Source organism: Sparus aurata, chromosome 15 (assembly GCF_900880675.1).
Source record: "Sparus aurata chromosome 15, fSpaAur1.1, whole genome shotgun sequence".
NCBI lineage: Eukaryota > Metazoa > Chordata > Actinopteri > Spariformes > Sparidae > Sparus > Sparus aurata.
In genome coordinates this window covers 24294265-24312108 of record NC_044201.1, presented here as the reverse complement: position 1 = coordinate 24312108, position 17844 = coordinate 24294265, and the positions used below count along the sequence as shown (strand labels likewise).

The following is a 17844-nucleotide window of genomic DNA, read 5'->3' as shown; positions in this document are numbered from 1 at the left end:
GTGTGTGAAACATGAGCTACAGCTGTGGGACATCAAGCAAATTGTATTGATATCTTGACAGACTCGTCCCCGCGCTCGTCGCGTGCAGGAAGAGGCCCCGGAACAAAGACATCAAAGACATAATGGCAGCACAGCGATTCGCCTATGAGGGAAGCTGTATTTTCAGCGACAGGGCCAGTTTACTGCGGTGGTAAACTGTCCTAAACTGCTCCTCCCACTGTGATTTTAAAACGCCTTTATTTCATGCAGACGATGAAGGAGGTACGAAATAAGTGTTTTGCCGCCTGCAATAAAAGAAAGTTTCTCTTTTTTAATGGCGTGGGTATAGCTGAGCGGGGAGTGCACCTTGCTGTTCATCTCCTGCGTGCGAGTGTGAGCTGTCTGGCTGATGGCCATTATGGTTCCTGCTGCTGCCTATGCGTCCGCTCCGCCGGGATCACTGAAGTGTTGGAACTAACAAGCTTGGGATGCAGACAGCGGATGCACAAATGGGATTTTGTCCTGAAAGCTTTAGAGTTTTGCTCGGTGTCTTCGGCAGAGACAGGAGAGGCGATGGTGCCGTTTGGTGGGGGGACGTCTGAGTTATGCGCCACCAGAATGAGATGATTACATCTGATAATCTTGCTAATGATCTACACTGGGGAGGAGAGCGCATAAAATTGAATTGAGCGACACCGATGTACACACTTTTTCCCGTCTGGTCCTTCTCATCTCTTCTTCTTTTATTCTCTTTCACTGGGGCTCAGATTTATGCAGAATCCAAGATGTTCTCCAGCCAGGAAGATATGCAATATTCCCTGTCATAGTTTAAGCGCGTGCAGGATGTGAGGCGCAGTCACATTAAAACTCTCCCCTCAGATATTTCTTTACATATAAACACACGTCTCTCTCCCTTTTTATTTCTGTCTCACAAACACAAACACGGCAGAAAAATCCCCACAATGCTCTCCGGGGCCCCAAGGTTAGTACAGATTAAAAGATGTGTCATTGATGGAAGAGGCTCCTCCTCCCTCCCCGGCCTGTCACAGTGTGTTTGGGAACAGCCCACTTCATTTTAGCAGCATAATGGGTAAACAGAGTGTGATCAGTCCAATTACCCCCTCATTGCAGAGGCGTTCTGGCGGGAATGGCCTGTAGAGAGACTGAGCTGTCTGGCGTGCGGCGGAGTAGCAACACTAGCACCTGCTGCCTGGAGAACTCACTTGTACGAATCTGAATTTGTTTGTACAGCTGTGCAAGAATAAAAAAAACAGGGGAATGAGAAGTGAGCCCTCTGAGGAGGATGGCACCACCGGCTGACCTTCTGATTGCTGCTCTTTTTTTCTTTTTCTTTTTTTTATATAACTGCACTTTCTGAGGACGCTCTGCAAGATCAGAGGTTGCTTTTCTCAGGAATGAACTCGCGTCAATGTCACTCCTTCCACTGGAGTTTTGCACTGTACGAGTTGAAATCTTGCTGTGCAGCTTTCAAGGACGATGAGTTTTCTTATCCCCCCGCTAGACAATGTTTTACAGCTCAGCTGATGTGTCATTTTGAAGCGAATAGTTCATCCGCGGTGCAGTGACAAAGCTGAAGTCCTGGAGATGAATTCTGAAATTGTGTCTGTTTTCAGATGTTTACTGTCAAATGAAGAGACAGGATGGTCGGCGGCGAAGTAATATCCCCCTCTTCACTTTTACAGTTCGTCTCATACTCGACACATTTGTGCACGTGTGGAGGTTTATTGTATCTTCAGGGTCTGGATGGGTTTGCAGAAAACAGTAATTGCTCCAATGTTCTCTCCAAATATGTACATCTCTGCCCTCACATTAAAGGAGCACTGTGTAGTTTTGGCGAAAGATTTATATGTTGCATAAGTGAATAAACTAAGGTAGAAAATAGGTCCCCAGAACACTGTTTGAAGCTAGAGAGGTGGCAGGGTCCGCCACACACAAACAAACAGTATAAAACTGTGTTGTCCTTTAAGGTCAGTTTGCTTATTTAGTTCGTTTCGGCATAAAAAAAGATCAGTCAGTGAAGATCTTTCTCTTTTGATTCAAACGTCCCAAAACTACGTACTACGCCTTTAAGAACATATCAGATTTTATTCTTTGTCCAGTTCTCGTGATCCAAATGTCCTTTTGGTCCCTGAAGAAGACAGAAGTGCGTCTCTGTATGGTTCCCTTTCTGGCAGCTGATACAAACATAGATCTAACATGTGTTTTGGCTCCTCACCGGCAGCATGGGAACTTCTCTAAGTCAAAAAAATAAGAGTTTGTGTAAAGAAACAGAATTTCCACAGAGCGCTCTGTCAGCAGGAAGCAGGAAGCGCCTTCCAGGATTCATTCAGCTCCACTAATTGAAACTAATACCTTTTCAAATAGCATATTGATTTGGGGGGGAAAGTTGGATTTTTCACTCGCTCACAGTAAGAAAAAAAATTAAATTAATTAATGAACAACAGAGACCGTGAAGGTGGCAAGATTAAAAACCAGGAGATGTCGGAGGCTTGTTGCCTGTGTGGAGTCTGAAGTCATGAAGATTACAAGCAAACAAATGACGGAGTGAGTTCAAAGCTCTCCATGTTTCCTGGGCTGTTGTGCCACAGAAGGCCTGAGGCAGCAGCACAGCGGCCTAATTAGAAAAAAACACAAGTCTCAGTGTCACCAGAAACAGTCACAGGAGAGTAAAAACAACACTTCACCTCTGTTCTCCTGCACATCAAATCAGCAACACGCGTATGATCGAGGAGTCCAACTGAACCCCCCCAAGATCTGCTCACATGCCTGCGCACGCGCGTGCACGCAGCTGACAGGTGAATCCGGTGTTGATTGATGCGACCAAATGATGTTTAAAAAAAGAAGATGCTCCCACAGCGTGAACACAACACTGTTCTGCAAAAGCACACATTACTTATGTGTCCGTCAACCTCTCCGACTCAGCCAGGAGCTGATTTTTTATTTTATTTAGGGGGGTTAACTTTTACAGGCGAACACAAATAACCTGAGTATAAACTCAATAAAAGCTCTGCCTTCACAGGTGAGGCGTCAAAGAATCATTTCAAACCGATTTCAGCCTTTAAGGTGTTGTTTTATTTATTTTTTTCATGAGCAATGAGCTCGAGCCGCTCCTGCAGTCACTCTCCGTCGGCGCGTTCGCCTGATGCGCAGCGCCTCCCCAACTGGTCCCTCACTTTGACAAATTCCTGGACGTGAGCGGGTCTGCTGAATGGCTTCGTGCTCGTTAAACATGATACCTTGAATGTTTTAGAAGTTGAACAGCTCTGCCACATCTTTTCCCCCCTTTTTTTTTATTTTATATTTTTTTCCCCTCTCCAGCTCTCAGTGTGGAGGAACACAATGGGACTGTGGTCATTTTGGAGTTTTTCTCTTCTGGCTTTCGTGTCGCTGCTGCGCCCCTTTCAGCCCAAGTTTGTGGCTCAGGCGGAAATAAGTTCCCTCGGAGCGAACGACAGATTTTATCGCCTGGAGGTAACCCCGCTGGAGGCTGGTGTGACCCGAAAAGCAAAAGTCGACAATGGCAGAAAAGTTTTCAGCGCTTTTGAGACGGAAGCAGCCGGTGCTCTGAAACCGAGCAATGGCAAGGGTGCATCAGAGAGTGGGCTCCGGGATCAGGCGCCGACCAGCGTCAAAACGGCACCAAACTACCCCGAAATACCTGCTGAAAAGTATAGCGACATGCTCGAGGATGACCAAAGGCGACGTACAATGTTTGACAACAGCTTTCCCGGCACAAGGAAGAGGGCGAAAAGGAGCGCGGGCGCAACGCATGCCGAAAACGTGGATAGGAGTATAAGTAGAGAAGCGCAGTCGAGAGAGAGGTTTGTGGAGACTGTCCAAGGTGTTTCCAACTCCAGACCAGAGTACCGGCGCGCCGGGGAGGAAGCCAGAGGGTCCAGCCCGAGGCAGAGTGAGCCGCACCTGGACACCACCACTTTTGCTCTGTCGGGAGACTCGGCACACAACCAGGCGATGGTGCACTGGTCCGGACACAACAGCAGCGTGAGTTACAGTTTGACAAAAACACTCCATCGTATGTGATAAAGATTTCCCCTCACGCTGATTGCAATGCCCATGACTTACTTCCTGTGTGAAATGCATATTTTTCAACATTTTTAAATAGATTTGCATGAATCTGTCTCATTTTTACGCACAGCTGTGTCTGCGCGCGGGAGAGGACTCCTCTCCCAACAAACTAATTATCTCACCCCCGACACAGTCTTGAATTGAGCAAACGCGTCCCCCCTCTCCTCAGATGCGTGATTGTGTTTGTGGTTGTTGCCCACACGGAGGGTTGTGACTGCATGCGGACTGCGCGGCTGCTCGTGCGGACGCCTGATGGATGTTTGATTGTGCACTCGCAGGATTTCCCCGCTCTCTTCGCTCTTTCCGAAACTAGAGTACAGTCATTTATTTCAGCTGAGTGTTTGCCACCTGAACTTTAAATTAGCAATTATTCCCGCAGGTAAATTTATTTGACAATTGAGCTATGCGAAGGTGCAGACATTTTGGCAGCAATCACAACACATTAATTATTTATGAAACAATCAGGCGGCGTCCCTGAGGAAGGTGCATAGCTACAATTAAAAGGGAATGTGTCCGACCTGACCCTTAATGTGACGCTGATGAGACACTGTGTGACCTTTTGGCAAATGAACAAACCTCTTTATCTTTGACATTTGACTCACTTTTTTGTTGGCACTTGTCTAATTGCCTGCATGAACACAACACTGCTGTGTGTTTGTTGTCTGAAACGTTGCCAGAGCGGGTTGATGGGGATGTGCACAACTTAAATGGATGGCGAGGGATTGCAGCAGCCCACCCCTCACTCACTCACACACACACACACACACACACACACACAGGCACCACAGCTGCGAGCACACTTTGTGGCTGACACTGTCTTACCACCAGAAAGACAAAGCCATGGAGATTTTATCTCTTACTTTACATATGCAGCATGCAAAGGTGTTTATCAGACACCGAGATCTGAAAAAAACTACAAACAACCTTGTAGGAAAGAAAAGGGAGCTGCTCTGCCTTTTTTCTTTCTTCTTCAGGTAATTCAGCTCACCTCAGTATGCTGGGCAAAAAAAAAAAAAAAAAGGGTGTGTGGCAGCAGCATTAATCTGGGCCCACATCAGAAGATTCCTGTGTCCCAGAAACACTGCAAATATTCATACATTATCCAACAAAAAAAAAAAAAAAAACCCCAACAGATACGTTTCATCGGATAGGGCCACAGGATTCAGCCTCCACTTGTATTCTCTCATTTCTTGTTTGGTGAAATATGTCACAACCTTAAAGGCATCATGGTCTCGGCTGCACAGCGGTGGGCGGAAATAAAGCGGGAATGCACCTAATAAAATCTGATTTGTGGGATGTATCGTGAAATATGATGTTGGTTTCGAGACGTCTTCAGCAACGATGGCCTTTTGTACTGCAGGACACTGTTCACTGGATCATCACTGATGGGCTTGTCACTGCAGCCAGTCAACATCTGAGATTTATACAGTCTGAGCCCCCCTGTCTGCCGTCCCAAAAGTGCGACTGGGACTGCAGAGTCTAAATTGATGGCGTTTTATGACTAGATGTTAGAGCTCAGGCGATATCAGATGTAAATGACTGATAATAAATCCAATCTAAAGGGGACGTTTGAAGGAAAATTACTTCACTCCTGTGGTCGAGAGTAGTTCTATCAAATATTCACTTCGAGACTTTGCCTGTGATCTGGCCAAGATGTAAAACCTCACAGTGACTGAAATGAGAGAGATGTAGAAGGTGATGGTGAAAGCGCCAGCAGGGGATCTCCAGAGTTCAGATGTGATAAAAAAAAAAAAAACAGAGAATCTCATCGTGTATAAAACCTCAAATCTGTCCACAAATCAGTCTCTCAACTGTTATTTGATTTCTGCGATTGTCTGAGACATCAAAGCCCGGAGTCATAGCTCTCTGGTCTCTGGCTTTAAGAGAGATAACATTGATTGGAGTCGACCATGGGAATAAAACATATACTGCATGAATTCCTTTCAAATTCATGCTTCTTAACTACATGTAGTATTGATTGGCTGTGCATGTTTTCTGGCTTCTTAAGTCCTTCCTGAATGTGAATGGGGATTGAATGCAGGTTGATGATTTGTAATGATGTGGGCCATAAAAATGAGCGAAAAACCGAAAATGAGGCTCATTAAAAATACTAATAAACACACTTGGCCGGGGACGTCCTCTGTGGCGAATCAATATTTCAGTCTTTTGCCTCACATGGGTGTTCAAGCTGCATTTGTGCTGTGTTGGTGATCATTTTAAACAGTCATAGCAGCACATCATACACTCATGGGATGCAGATCCCCACTCTTCCTCCCTCCAACCCCCCTGAAGGCAAAAGTCTTAGTGTGCAAGCCAGCTGGTGACCAGGGAGTTATTGGCAGCAGAATGAATTTAGGCTCCCGATTGACCATTTTTGCAAGCTCCTCACAGACAGTTGACCAAACTAGGACAGTTTGTTGAAGGTGAGGACAATTAATGAGTGTTGTTATTGACATCTCGTCCCCTGAGCTGCCGCTGCAGGAATGATGCTGTATGTCGGTGTGAATAACGTCCACCTACTGTACCCGGAGAATAAAGGTCTGTTCTTCTCCACTGGCCTGCTGTTAGGAGCTCGCTCTGGGAGGAGCTGGACATTGATGAGGCCAGCTGCTCTTCTTGGCCAAGGAGTAAAAAACTCATTGGATTTTTTGTTTTGTCTGAGGTGGCGAGAGTCAAAACCAATCTGTCAGCTCGGTAACGTTGTCTTTTTCTGCTGCCGCTGACGGGGAATCAGACTGGCCTCCTGGGCCGCGTTGTCCGCATGCCTAATCTGAACGAGGCAGTTATTGTTGCACATAATCTCATCGGCATAAATAGACAATATAAAAGAGGAAATGGCACGGCCCTGGGGGACACTTGTGTTTAAAACCGGTTCATTAGATAGACAGCCATTCCATTTAACATGCCAGAGCTGGTTGTATACAAACTCCTTGATCCATAAAATCAAATGGAATGGTTTCCCAATACACAGAGGTGTTCGACCGGAGTTTGCTGGGTGTCGCAGGATGATGAAAAAGTGCATTAAAAAGCTGCCACTGTCGACCTGCTCGTATATGAAACAGGAGAAAGTTCCAGTGTGGTTTTGTTTTTTTGGTCATTTCCCACATTTGTCTGTCATATTCCACACACACACACACACACACACACACACACACACACACACACACACACACACACACACACACACACACATTTGCACACACAGCTGCATTTGCACTTATAATTTGGGGTAAGAACCCTTTAATGAAAATGTCACACGATGCTCAGAGAGGCCGGCGTGTGACCTTGTTAAAACCTTTTATCCGTGCACTTTTCATCATCCTCTGGCCCCTGGTTGCTAACTAAGGGGATTTTTGATCCACACTACATTTGATGAAAATCAAAAGTGGTTCATGTTTTAACATTTCAGTACAAATTGTGTCTCTCCTGTGGCACACGCTGTGTTCGGATACTCTGCTGCACATCAGCATTTGGAAACATTTAATTCAGATGAGCCCTCTCTGAAGTTTTTGTGTACATCATTAGCGACACTCCATTAAGGTTGGGCAATATATACCATATACTGCTTATCGCTATGGTGATATGGGAGTGTATATCGTCTTAGATTTTGGATTTCTTTATGTTGTGGTAAGTGTTGTCTTGGTTTTAAAGGCTGCATTACAGGAAAGTGATGTCATTTTCTGAACATGGCAGACTGTTCCACTTCTTTGTTCATCAAAAATTGGGATCATCCTGAAAATATTCTCACAATATTTAGGTTTTTGGTAAAAAATATCAGAATATTTGATTTCTTTGCCCAGTGCTTTTGAGGAGATTTCCAAATATCACTATATATACCGTGTATCACAATATAGACTTAAAATTTTGTGATATTATTTCAAAGCCCTACACTCCATCTTATTTTATTATTGTTGGGTTTAGATCCAGATTCTTGACTAAGAATGGATTTTAAAGCTGTCGTCAATGAAAAAACAAACATAAAGGTAATTTTTTTTTCTCCCAGCCATTCTCCGTCCTCCATGTGCTCGTCCCTCGGGGGTGTCAGCACCATAAGTCTGTCCATTAATCCGGCCTGTCTCGAGCCCTTAAGGGGTGCAATGTCCATTGACGCGATTGTTAGATGCTGATAGAAAACTGCAGCAATCCTGTATGCTGCGTGCTATGTAAGAAAAAAAAAACAATTGCTCAGGAGTCTGGCAATTTTGAAAGGGTTTTTTTTTTTTTTTTTTTGAGAATAAAAAGCAGCATTCCCAATTGTTACTTCTCTTATTTTATGCCCTCAGTTTTATTTTATGGCACACCGGATACAAGTTTCAACCTCTCTGTAGTAATAATTCAGTGAAATCCCAGTTCTTACTCCTCAAATGACACATGTGCCCTTTTTTTCATGAATCATTTGTGCTTGGGGACCATAATGCATCACATCAACATAGGCTCACAGCACTTCCTCAGCAGTTGCGCTGCAGTTTTTTCCCTCACAAAGTGCATTTTGAGCAGCAAGTAAAGGCCTGCCATCAGTTGTATGTTGCAAGCACCCTGTCGCTGCCTTTGTTCCTCTCTGCCTGCTATCACTTTGTCTTTTTAACACACACGCGCACACACACACACAAGCGCTCATGTTTCAGTTTTAATCAAAGTGACGAAGCGGGTGCAGAATCGTATTTGACAGGTTTGCATGTGATTAATTAGTTTAATAACCGTCGCAGTGTGCGGGACACATACTTTAGCTGTGATTTGGTTACAAAAAATAAATGTATGCGTTTTCTGATTGGGGAAAATCAAAAAAATTGAAATTCAAATTGGGAGACGACTTCTTAATTAATCATCATGGAGGCAGAGTTAACACAAGAAGTTGTTTTTTTTTATGCCCAAAGGTCACGGCTGATTATGTTTTTTTAATTCTTTGGTTTCTTCACTCCTAATCTCAGGCAGACCAAGTGACCGTGGTTTGGAAACATTGAGTGTTTGAGCCTCGCTGGGCCTTGAAGCATCATATTGCCTCAAGCGACACAGCAGTTACTATCATGTTTAAAGATGGCTGGGATTACTCAGGTGGCAGTCGGCTTAAATAATGGTTCGACTTGGCAGTTTACAGTGACAGGAATGTATTAGTAGCAGTAGGAAATGGTTTTTCCTATCTAGCGAGATAGAAAAAAACACCCAACCAAAGCACCACACACACACACACACCCACTGTTGCAATCAATGGCGATGATGGAAAACTTCCAAACGCAAAATGACACATACAGAATACTCACTCAATGGGTATCCTGGAACAAATCCTTTAAAATGACTAGTCGCCTTTTGCTTTGAGCGAATAAAGCTGAGTTACTGTCGAAATCAGAAGCAACATAAATGGTCGCATAAATATGGACAAAATGATGGCAGTTATTCAGAAATAATGACAACAGATTCATCAAAATCTTTGCAGACTCGAGACCTGATTTCAAACTACACATCATTAACATGAGTTAATGATTGTGTTGGAGCGGATGTGAATTGACATCAATAAGAATGTCACGAGACCACAAATTATTTAAACAACCACGCATCGGATTTGAAATAACATCTAATTGTGTTCCAGCTTTATTTGCTACCATTTCACACACCTGTCTGTGGACTTTAATTTCCTGATTTCACGGCGGTTTCTTCTCTACCTGACACTCCTCCGATGGTAAAATCGTGCTGTTCATCACCACCTTTGATTGAATTCCAATTCAAGTTGATTCTTCTCAGCTGTATATTCTCGCCGTTCCTTTCAGAGGTAATAGAAAATCATATTACACGATGTTCTGGAAACATTGTAGAAACGGTGTAGTTGGACTACTGCAGCTGTGAAATACAATAAACTGGTTGTGGCAAACAAGAATCAGCCAGTCTGTGAATGTAATGTGTTGGAAAATTGGTAACTTTGAGATGATATTACAGTAAAAAAAACTTTTCATAACCAAACACACTGAGAAAGAAAGAAAAATACTGCTCATACTTAAATGTTCAGAGAAAGTAAACAGTAATTATGGTAATCAAGGGAGTAGCAGTTGGATAACAATGATTTGCTGATTACGTTCTCAATTAATCAATTAGTTGTTGACAGAAAATGGTGCAAAATGTAGATCAGTCTTTCCCAAATCCCAAGATGACATACTCAAATGTCTGTTTTTGTCCACAGTCATAGAGTGAAAGAAAAAACACATTTGAATCATCATTAATCACCAAATTGTTGCCGATTAATTTAATAGTTGACAACAAATCCATTATTGGTTTCAGCTCTGCTATAATATACATTTAGCTAAATAATGGGTACCTTTGGGGTACAGTACTGGGAAACAGTTATCTTATTGACCCTTGCAGTATTGGGAGCATATTAAAACTGTGAAAGATTATTATAGCATAATTACTTTTCTAGGCTCCACTGAATATCTTTCCTGAGCCTCAGTTTTCTGTTCTCATTTTCTCATAATGCCAAACTATCCCTCCTTTGTTCCACATACACTTTATGACTTTATTAAACCATGACTAATACAACAAACCTTATAAAAGGATACATAGCGTATTTTGTCCAATGACCATTTAATCAAATTAACACTCTATGATTGCCAGTACTGACCTAGTGTGACCAACATTATCAACCCTGCCTCCTGCCACAGTGATGATACCAAACATCTCTGTGAAATGTTAACTGACAGTGTTTTTATTTCTTTTCCTATAATATCTAACATGTTTTCAGTGTTTTATATTGTGTCTTGTTCATGTAAAAGATTTTGAAAGTCAAGGTAAAAGTCTGCACCAACAGGAGCTCCTCTCTCCCACAGAAATCACTGCTCCTGAAACGCCTCGTCAGTAGTCCCGCCTTTAATTCTGTGACTTTGTGATGTAACTTTACGTCACTATGTCACACCGTCGCCTTATTTATGAGCTTGCAGCTAGTCCAGCATGCAAGAATTGAATTAGCACAGCTGCTGAGTTGTTGCTAGCGGTGCTGGCTCAGGCATGTGTGAGCTGACCAGTCAGAGGAGACCGGGTATTTGGGAGGGGGGGCCTTAAAGCGACAGGAGCTAAAACTGAGTGTATCAGACAGGATGAATACAGTGCTGCAGTTCTGGACAATGTGAAAAAAAAAACTGATGTGTTTTTCAAGCACTGAAGCCTGTAGACCTGTTTTAGTAGTGAGCAAAAGTAAAATTATCAACCTGAAAATGAGCATGATATGTCTCTAAGTTTAGGGAGAGGCAGCTATCTGCGGTAAGTATTGGAAAATACATCAGTGATTTTGAATATGTTGTATTTATTAATGTTTATGAAAGACTTGATCCTTCCAAACCCCAACAAAAATGCTTTTGTTGTCTAAACCAAACCACATGTGGGAGTCCGGAGAAAGTCTGTGCTTTGAACACCCACCGTTTGTTGCCAGATATAACGTAGTTCAGTGGTTTTTCCTGTGGTGGGAAGGATTTCTGCTGCTCAGAACTCTGTTATGGTCTGAGGCTGAACACAAATGCAAGATGAAAACAAAGTTTGGCTGGTTTTCTGTTTTATTATTGTAATTAGGTGAACCCAAAGGTCACATATCATAGAAGATGAGATGTGAATATGTTGTTTTTATTATGACTCAGGTTAAAATTAAAATACTGAATCTATGTGGAAATGCACAGTGCCCTCAAATGAGCAATCAGGACTTACGAAACATTGTGATGTCACAACTATACAGTCGCCGCCCTCGGCCACGCCCCCAACATGGCCATGGTTGCGAAAACACAAACAGAGCTGGTGAAACATGGTGGTCCGTGCCTGTTCAGGCCTGTGAGAGCTGACCAATCAGAACAGACTGGGCTTTTCAGGAGGGTGGGGCCTTGAAGTAACAGGCGCTGAAACGGAGCGGGACATTAAAACATGGAAAAACATTCTTGCAGACACCCAAAATAAATGTATGAACCTAGAAATTAGCCAAACATGAGACCTTTTGAATTAATGAAAAATTATATGAACCAGGTCTTTCAGCTCACGTAACGGTGAACGTAAAAGGTCATCACTTATATGAACAGATGTAAGTTTTCACAAGGCTTTTATCACTTTGTAAGAGAAGTTCAGCTTCATTGTAATGAATTGAGGTGACATTTGGTTTTTGTGGATCAGCAGATATAAGTCACTGGATGTTGTTCCATTTGAACTCGGTGCCCTGACAGTCTGACTCAAACACCTGGAGACGAGAATGGAACATTTCAATGGAGTGTGTCTATACCTTTTTTGTCAGGAGGAAAGCACAAACATGATACAGAAAGCAGTCAAAACTATTTCTAACAGACCAGTCTGAAAATCATCAAATCTGACAATCCTGATGAGAAGAATTTCATATTTGGTTACTACTAGAATAGGTTCACATGCTTTAGTGTTCTGTGATCATATCATACTGTCCAGGTCAGCAGCACAGTGTTCCCCCTGTGTCTGAACACTGTGTGTCTTTTTAAGGTCCCCCTCCCTAATACCAGGTCTCCTCTGATTGGTTAGTTCACACATGCCTGAGCCAGCACTACTAACAACAACAGAGCAGCCGTGCTAAATCAATTCTTACATTCCAAACGAGCCGCTAGGCATAAATTATGCAAATGCATGACATGGTGGCATAGTGTGATGTTAAATAGTCCGAGAATTAAAGGTTGGACTACTGACGAGGCATTTCAGGAGCAGTGTTTTCAGTGGGAGAGAGGAGCTTCTGTTGATGCAGACTTTTTACCTGAAAGGGAAAAAATGAAAAAGCATAATAGGTCTACTTTAAAGGCGTGCACTCTCTTTAAGAATCAAACATGGGATATTTACTGATCGACTCTATGCTGAAGAACAAAACATTTAAATGCTTTAAAGTTGTGTATTTCAGGTATTTAAATAAAAACCCTACAAAAATCAGAATTTATTTCCAGGTTGTAAGACTCACTCATGCGTCCAAGTTTGTAAATCTTTATTTCCTGTAAAAGTTCCCACTGAACATAATCCTGGCAGTGTTTATTTCCATCTAACCGGCAAGACAAAGTAGATATGGTTTACTGTGGAAACGTCATTTCAACCTAAACTTGACTAGACCTTAAAGTGCAGCCAGTCTACTCCTCTACACATTATGTCGAATGGCAAATACGCGATGTGGGAAAATTGCAAATTGGGGCTGTGTGTGACACGCGTATCTCATGATCTCCGAGGCTCACAGCACTTCTGGCAGTCAAGTGGGTAATTTTAGGTGGAGGGTTTTTCTCTTCCAAAGTCTCAATTTGGACCCACTAACGCCTTTGGCTCCATCTCAGACCCCCTTGGGCAGAAGGCAAGCCATTAGCAGAGAGCCAAAGCTCTGAAGGAACAGAGGAGACCGGAGGAAAAGTCTGAACACTGTTCCTGCTCAACGTTCTCCAAAAAACACTAACTAGTGTTCAAACCTATCAAAAACCTGCTGATACATTATCATATTTCCCCCACGTGAATTTCCAATCTCTGTAGTGTTCCATGGCCCGGTGAAAAAGAGGATTACACGCAAAAAGTAAAAGTAGTCATGCTGCTGTACCTTCAACCTCTGAACACTAAACACGAGCGAACGAGGGTGGCACAGAACAAATACACCTCTCAGAGTAAAATGCTAATGCTGTATTTTTGGCTCTCCACACTGCTTCCAATGCATCAAATTAATATCAAATTGCACGGGATGTGACTAAAAGTTTGTCGAATGTGTCAAAAGATTTAAATGACTTCCATCAGATTTGTCCTTGAATGCTGCGTTCCTTGTTTTTTCACCTTTTAGTGCAAACCGCGGCGCATTGTGCCGTGACGTCAAAACACAGAGGGGGAAAATATGGACCGAGCGCGGTGTATATTCCCATTCCCAGTCCATTAAACATATTTCATTGACTTTTTTTACCCCAAGCTTTCTTAAAAGAAATGAGGCAATCTTTTTTCCCCCCACTAATGGCAAACAGTACGGTTTATTGTGCACCGTTGGTAGCAGCAGAGAGACATAACATGGCCACAAAACCTCCTCACAATAGAGCTCTATTTGGAGTGGAGCCCTTTTCCTAGTCGGACCATTTCATTAATTTCCCCCTCCATAATGGACTGAATTGATTGCTGAGACCTCTGAAGAGCAATGCATCAGGGCTATATGACCAAAGCTCCGGAGTCAGGAGGATAAGCAAACATACAGACAGCAGACTAATGCACAAGGGACATTTCGCCGAGGTTTAGTTGATGAAAGCAGCATCCCCGGAGTATGTTTTCACCCACAAAAGTACAAACAATCAATTTGGGCCACAGATAAGATGAGGACAGAGTAAGGCCTCTCTTCGACCGCGCCATTTCTCTTAAAAGCAGTTTGTCTCCTCGGCTAAGTGCTCTACTTAGGCGACGTCCTCACAGAGCCATAATCAAGATGTTGTGTTTTCAGCCCTCCGCCCACTTCTTGATTTTGCCCCTCGCTGCTGTCGAGCCTTAAAGATATTTATGCAAATGTGCAAACCAATACTGTATTTCTTTTCTCCGCAGGTGTTTGCATCAGATAATTTCTAATGGATGCATGAATATATTAATCTTTAATCTTCGTGAGGAAAACAAAGAGAAGCTTCGCGATTCACGTCTGCAGTGTTGGATGTGTTGTGGCACTCAAGTTAAAAGCTCATTTTGATTTCCACATCTTCGCTGGAGCGTTTTTTTCCCAAATTATACTTGGCTCAACAAAGGACGGAAGACAATCTTTTTTTCTCGTGCTTGGCTGATGATCTCTGTCCCTCAGATCACAGGAAAATGAAATTTAAAAGTGATAGTCCACAACCGACCTGAAATGATTTCATTGTGTGGAGGAAATCTCTGGCATTAATTAGCTAGTTGACTTAAAGAAAACAATGTTTGTCAAATTACTCGAGTGACTCTTTCTTGCCCTTGGCTTCTTGTCTTCCTTCCCTTTAATGAAGTCGAGAATGTAATGAGCTCAACACCAAATGAAACAGGTTTTTATTTTTGTGTCTCCAGAATTGCATTCTGAACAGGCCAGTAAAATGGAGCGTAGTCAGGTGAACAGTGGTGTCCCAGCCTGCCCTTGTCACACTGATATGCCAGCTTTTGGTGTCTCTTTGTGGCCGGGATGCATTAGGGGGGGCTCCATGGATCTGCATTATTTGGTAGACTTGGCTCTTCACACTGTAATCTACGTTTTCACCCCGCTTCCTCTTCCAAACCACTTCTTCTGCTGCTGCTTCTTATTCAAAGCACTAATGGCGTTTGCTCTCAAACATCTTTCTGTGTGGTTTAGATGCAACTTTTTTATTCTCTAGGAACACAAATATCAGTGAATACACAATTCATCTGGGATTATCAGTCAATTTTTGTGATTTATAGAACTATATGATATGTTTTAAAGATCATATTGTGGTTTTTTTTGGCAGATATTGTGATTCCAACTCTTGGGAATTATCATTTTTGAGTCACAATTTTCCTCATATCAGGAAATGAAATGATAATGATGTGACGTTTGCTGAGTCTGTACCAACAAACCTGTTCTTTTACATCCGGAGACGAGGTTTGTAGAGCAGTGCATCTCTGCAGCGCTACAGCACCTTCATCATAACGCTGTTTTGTAACTTATTTTACCTTTTATCAGAGAGAAATTGCAGCTTCTGTGATTTTAATCATATTTTGATTAACTGTGCAGCTCGAGTAGACGGCTGCTATTCAGTCGATTTTACATTTCTGTCTTTTGATGTGTTTTCTTTGATTGCTTTCTTCACATTTGATCTATTTCACGTCATTATCCTGCATCCCTGTGTTACAGTCTGACGTCTGAGGCTGATGTTGTTACAGATGTTTGGTAGTCTTGAGACTGTACATTTTTGGCACGCATACAAGCTAGAAGGGCACTCTGAGGGCAAAACTCCACCGAGGCCAAGAGTCCCCTCTATATGATATGCAGATAGCGAGTAGCTGAAGCCTCATCGTCTCAGCTGCATATTTATTATGTACTTCAGAATTAGAAATGTTTCACATGCTTAACATAAATCTGTAAGAACCAGAAAACACTTTATTATCATGTTCATATGTATAAATAGCACATACTTGGACTGAAGGAACATCATGAACATGGCAGCTTGTTATCATGAACAGTTGTCAGGAAAAACAAGTTCACAAGGAAGAAATTCTCACTCGAGAGAAATCAAAAGCAACATTTTAAATGGCGAACTTTTGAGCAAACAGCTGCTTAATTACACATTCAGCAGTTACGCAGCAACATTATCATTCACTTGGTTAACATGAATTAAATATTAGCTCTCCTTTAGCTCTTCTCTGTCTCTGCTAACTTCTTTAAAATGTCTGGTTGCGAAAGGCTCCTGTGTTCACCAGCTAGTCGCTGACCATGACTGGGCGAGGTTTGGTGCAGAGTTAGCAGTGTACAGTCGGCTGCTGCGTCCAGAAACCATATGAGGAACCAAAACATTAAAAAATAAAGAAGTAACACTATGAGCTGAAACTTTCTCCTTCTGCGTAAAGTCGAGGGGGAGCTGCAGATTTTGGTTCATCATTAGCAGCTAATCTTTTCATGCTGTCATTGTCATTTGATATATAGTTATCGTGAAGATATTAATTATAGCCACCAAACTTGTCAGGCCTCCTTGCGAACAGTAAAGTCAAGGCTGCAAAGTAAAGGCTTAATCAACATAAATGTCTCAAGAACACAGTTTTGCAAAAACAAAAACACAAATACAACCAGTTCATACATTTCAAGGGAAAAAAGAATAAACAAAGAAATTCCTTTAATCTCTTTGAGGCACTTTCTGGTAAAATAAGGTTGTTATTATTATAATATAATAATATGATATTATAATAAATTACAAAATTATGTGAGACAAAAAATATGCAGCTACTGTAAATGTAAATAAAAGACCATCAAAGCGTGTCAGATAGTGTTTAACTCAAGTCACTTAATTAATTCAACGCCAACGTTTTTACTTTGTTTACAAAATCTGATAAGGCCATGAAAACTGACCTTGAGAAAGCTGACGGAGAAAAAAGGAGCACATTTGTGTAAAGAGTCATCTTTTGTGAGCACTCATATTTGAGAACTGATTTAATCATTGTTGACACTTTTTCGGCGAGTTTTTCAGGCATTTTGATGTTGTAGTTGGTAAATAGACAAGGTTTGCTCTCGGGAGGTGTCTCTGTGCATGGATGCGTTTACCCTACAGTACAATATACAAGAGCCTTATGTGTATTCATGAGGATGTAGATGTGCCTCATTGTAGCGTGAACTTCTCACAAGATGCCAAAGGTACAAAAAAAAAACAAACAGATATGTGTCAGTTCTTCCTAGAGCATGAGCCATTAACCGTGTTATTACAAAGAGCTGTGCATCATTCACTGTTATCAACTTTGGGGGTCCCTTGGAAATTAATTTAGATGTTCAGCTGCACCCTCCGGTTAGGTTCAAAAACAGTAGCAGATCTACATGAAAGTGACTGTATACCCAACATCTCTAAAGAGTGTTCCTTCTCCTCCTGTTGTGTTACACTTGAAGGAAAGAAACAACAGTCTGCAGGTGTGATGTTTAGAACGAGGATCCCCGTCTTTTTTTTCCCTCGACTACCCAATTAGATGGGAATAATGTTGGAGGGGTGCAGCCTTAACGGTGCTTTACTCTGGGATAAATAAGCAACAGGTTTCCGTGCGGAGCGTGGTGTTAGAAAGCACAGCAAAAAACTGATGCATTTCATTTTATTAATAGCCATATTGCAGTACAGT

At 42.2% G+C, this 17844-nt stretch overlaps 1 protein-coding gene across 2 annotated transcripts in view; it reads left to right on the top strand.

Moving 5' to 3' along the window:
* Positions 1–3113: 3113 nt before the first annotated feature.
* Positions 3114–17844, top strand: part of sorcs3b (sortilin related VPS10 domain containing receptor 3b) — a 52021-nt gene continuing 37290 nt past the window's right edge. For both annotated transcript variants that reach the window (XM_030442416.1, XM_030442415.1), the window contains exon 1: positions 3114–4002. In XM_030442416.1, coding sequence (XP_030298276.1) covers positions 3340–4002 — 663 coding nt within the window. In that variant the 5' untranslated portion in view covers positions 3114–3339. The remainder of the gene's footprint in view (positions 4003–17844) is intronic.